At 39.1% G+C, this 3,583-nt stretch overlaps 1 protein-coding gene across 1 annotated transcript; it reads right to left on the reverse strand.

The window, feature by feature from the left end:
- Positions 1 to 1,844: 1,844 nt before the first annotated feature.
- On the reverse strand, positions 1,845 to 2,789 carry LOC113195124 (olfactory receptor 9I1-like). Its single transcript, XM_026406537.2, has one exon. It carries the CDS (start codon positions 2,787 to 2,789, stop codon positions 1,845 to 1,847), a length of 945 nt encoding a protein of 314 aa, XP_026262322.2.
- Positions 2,790 to 3,583: the final 794 nt, after the last annotated feature.

A 3,583-nucleotide genomic window follows, 5' to 3' on the forward strand; every position in this document is an offset into this window, starting at 1 on the left:
GAGGTCATTAAAAAGTGACAGTCAGAATTCATAGTCATCTGTCTTCTGACAATAAAGTAAATGTCCTAGAGGAGATGAAAATAGATAGTGGGTTTCATTACCGGAGAATAGGAAATAACTTGAATTAATTGAGGCAGATGTGCATGAGTAATACTTTAGAAATAAAATAGAGCTTCTGACCTTCGATGATCAAGAAATATTACAAAGATATATATATATATATATATATGAGATTCAGTTCAGCCCTACATCTAGATAAAATTGTTTCCAACAACTAATGCAGATCATTACATTTTTCTTTCATTCTACAGTGTATTACCCTCTATGACATCTTAGAAAGTAGGCTAATATACTAATTGAACATTTCTTAGATCACATCTCCTTTCCTCTCTTTATTTTTCCTTCTGTTCACTGCTTGTAATTTTTCCATGGCAAACACCTAAATTGGATATGACTAAATGTTAAGAAACATTAATATCCACCCCACCATCCACAACCAAAGAATTTGACTGACCTTACTATGTAAAAACTGAGCTATAGGTTTGTAATTATTTTAGACACAAAAATGAGCCTCAGGAAAAAAACTCAACCTATAGCTTGGGAAAGCATTAATAAAGAACTCAAAAAAACTTAACACCAAAAAAACCAAATAACCCAGTCAATAAATGGGCTAAGAAACTGAACAGATACTTCACAGAAGAAGAAATACAATTGATCAACAAATATATGTAAAAGTGTTCAACATCTCTAGCAATTGAAGAAATGCATATCAAAACTATTCTCAGATTTCATCTCACTCCTGTCAGAATGGCAATCATCAAGAATACAGGTAACAATAAATGTTGGTGAGGATGTGGTGAAAAAGGTACACTTATACGTTGGTAGTGAGACTGCAAATTGGTGCAACCACTATGGAAAGCTAGGGAGATTCGTCAAAAAAATGGGAATGGAACCACTGTTTGACCCAGCTATCCCACTCCTTGGTTTATACCCAAAAGACATAAAAATCAGCATACTATAATGATGCAGCCCACATCAATATTTATAGCAGCTCAATGTACAATAGTTAAACTATGGAACCAACTTAGGTGTCCCTCAATAGATGAATAGATAAAGAAAATGTGGTATATATACTCAATGGAATATTACTCAGCTTAAAGAAGAGTAAAATTATGGCATTTGCCAGTATATGGTTGGAGTTGGAGAATATCATGCTAAGTGAAATAAGCTAATCCTACAAAACCAAAGGCCAAATGTTTTCTCTAGTATGCAGATGCTAATTCACAATAAGGCAGAGGGGTACTAGAGAAGAATAGTGTTACCTTAAATTAGGTAGAGGGAACTGATGGGAGGGAATGTGGGAATAGGAAAGATAGTAGAATTAAACAGACATTATTACTGTATGCATGTATATGACTGCATGACCAATGTGATTCTGCAACATGTACATTCAGAAAAATGAGAAATTATATCCCATCTATGTATGATATATCAAAGTGCATAAATGCATTCTATGTCATATATAACTAATTAAAACAAATTTAAGAATTAAAGAAAACATTCAAACTATATCTAGAACAGGTAAGAAAAATAAATCTTATATTCTATAGCACATTGTTATTTACAACCTTCAGTCATAGCAAGGCAGAAATTTGATAAGAAAACTGATACAGAGCATCTCCAACTCAAGGTCATAGAACTAACAAAGTTCCAGAACCCCAAATTCCATTTCTCTGCTTCACGATATCTTAGTAATAATGAAATCTAGTTGATGTTTTAAGAGAGTGAGATTAAAAACTCCAAGCATGACTTGCAGGGACTTCTGGCCTGATGAAGCGCCCGCCTTACTCCGCTTGGGAAACCCTCACACATCTTTTGAAGACTTTCTTCAGAGCCTCCTGCACTTCCTTGTTTCTCAGGCTGTAGATCATGGGGTTTAGCATGGGAATGATCACAGTGTAAAACATTGACACAATCTTGTCTTCCCAGAGGGACTTGCCCATGTTACCTTTCAGGTAAATGAATATGAGTGTCCCAAAGAATAGAGCCACCGCCATCATGTGAGAAGTACAAGTGGAGAAGGTCCTGGCTTTACCACCCGCTGTCTGAATCCTCAGAATGGCCCAAATGATGAACAGGTAGGATATAAGAATCACGAAAACGCTCAAGATGATGACCAGGAAAGCAAAGAGGTAGATGACCTGCTCCCGGGGCCTGGTCTCACTACAGGCCAGTTTCAGCAGTGGTGCAAGGTCACAAAAGAAGAAGTCCACTTGATTGGATTTACAGAAGGAGATGGAGAAGGTACACCCAGTGCGGACCACGGAATTCACCATGGCACCAGCGTAGGCAGCAGCCACCAGCCCCAGGCGGGTCTGCGGTGTCATGGCCGTGGTGTAGAGGAGGGGATGACACACAGCCACGTAGCGGTCATAGGCCATCACAGCCAAAAGGAAACACTCGGTGCTACCATAGAACGTAAAAAAGAAGAACTGGGTGGCACAGCGCTCGTAGGTGATGACCGTCTTCTCAGTCCTCAAGGTCTCAAGCAACTGAGGGACAATAACAGAAGAGTAGCAGACGTCCAGGAAGGACAGGTGGCTGAGGAAGAAGTACATGGGAGTCTGCAGCCGAGGGTCACTCTGAATCAGCATGATCATGCCCAGGTTGCCCCCCATGGTGATGAGATAAAAGGCCAGAAACACGAAGAACAGACATAACTGCAGCTCTGCGTGAACCTGGAACCCCATCAGAATAAACTCCACCACCCTGGTGCTGTTCTCTGCCATGAAGCCAAGGTCACCTGCTGAAATAAAATAATAAATCTCATTGAGGAGCCACTAAGGTGATGAAGGCTGGATTTAATCACTGCTCAGTAATATAATGATTTGGTTTTTTTTAGATTTGAAAACTACTGTACATTTTTCACAAACTTCGTTTCACTTGATCCTTCAGAAACTCTGGGAAGCACATGTTGTTAATCCCACTTTTGACAGAAGAATATAAGGGAAAAAAGAAGTGAAGTGGTTCGTTCAAGATTCATCGTAACCAGGCAAAGCCAGGGTTAGAGTGTGCTTCTTTGAATACTTCCAAACACTTGTAGGTCCCATGTTAGAGGCTATATCAGCTTCACATAGAGCCATAAAACACTGCGTTGGAAAAACCCTAGTGTTAGAGTCCAAAACCCTAGTGTTATAGTATTAAGGACTGGGCTTTGAAATCACCAGGTTTAAATCCTTTCAGACCTTGAGCAAGAAATTCACTTGTCTGACCCTAGGCCTCCTTCTTGGTTTAATGGGATTACAACCCAAAGTCTTAACATTAAGGTGAAGGACATATTTGCATACTGTGCATGGCCCTTGATCTCACTCACACTTAGAATTATGTTTTCCAAATGTGGTATACATACAATGAAATACTATTCAGCTATAAAAAAGCAAGGAAATCCTGTTATTTGTGAAACATGGATGAACCTGGAAGACATTACATAAAGTGAAATAAAGCCAGGCAGAGAAAGATAAGGACCACATGTTCTCCTCATACATGCTATCTGAAAGTTGAACTCAGATAAGCAGAGAGTAGA

Source organism: Urocitellus parryii, chromosome 4, assembly GCF_045843805.1.
Source record: "Urocitellus parryii isolate mUroPar1 chromosome 4, mUroPar1.hap1, whole genome shotgun sequence".
Classification (NCBI taxonomy): domain Eukaryota; kingdom Metazoa; phylum Chordata; class Mammalia; order Rodentia; family Sciuridae; genus Urocitellus; species Urocitellus parryii.

Excerpts from the sequence above, each read along its gene's own strand:
- LOC113195124 (XM_026406537.2), bottom strand. The coding sequence starts at position 2,789 with ATGGCAGAGAACAGCACCAGGGTGGTGGAGTTTATTCTGATGGGGTTC.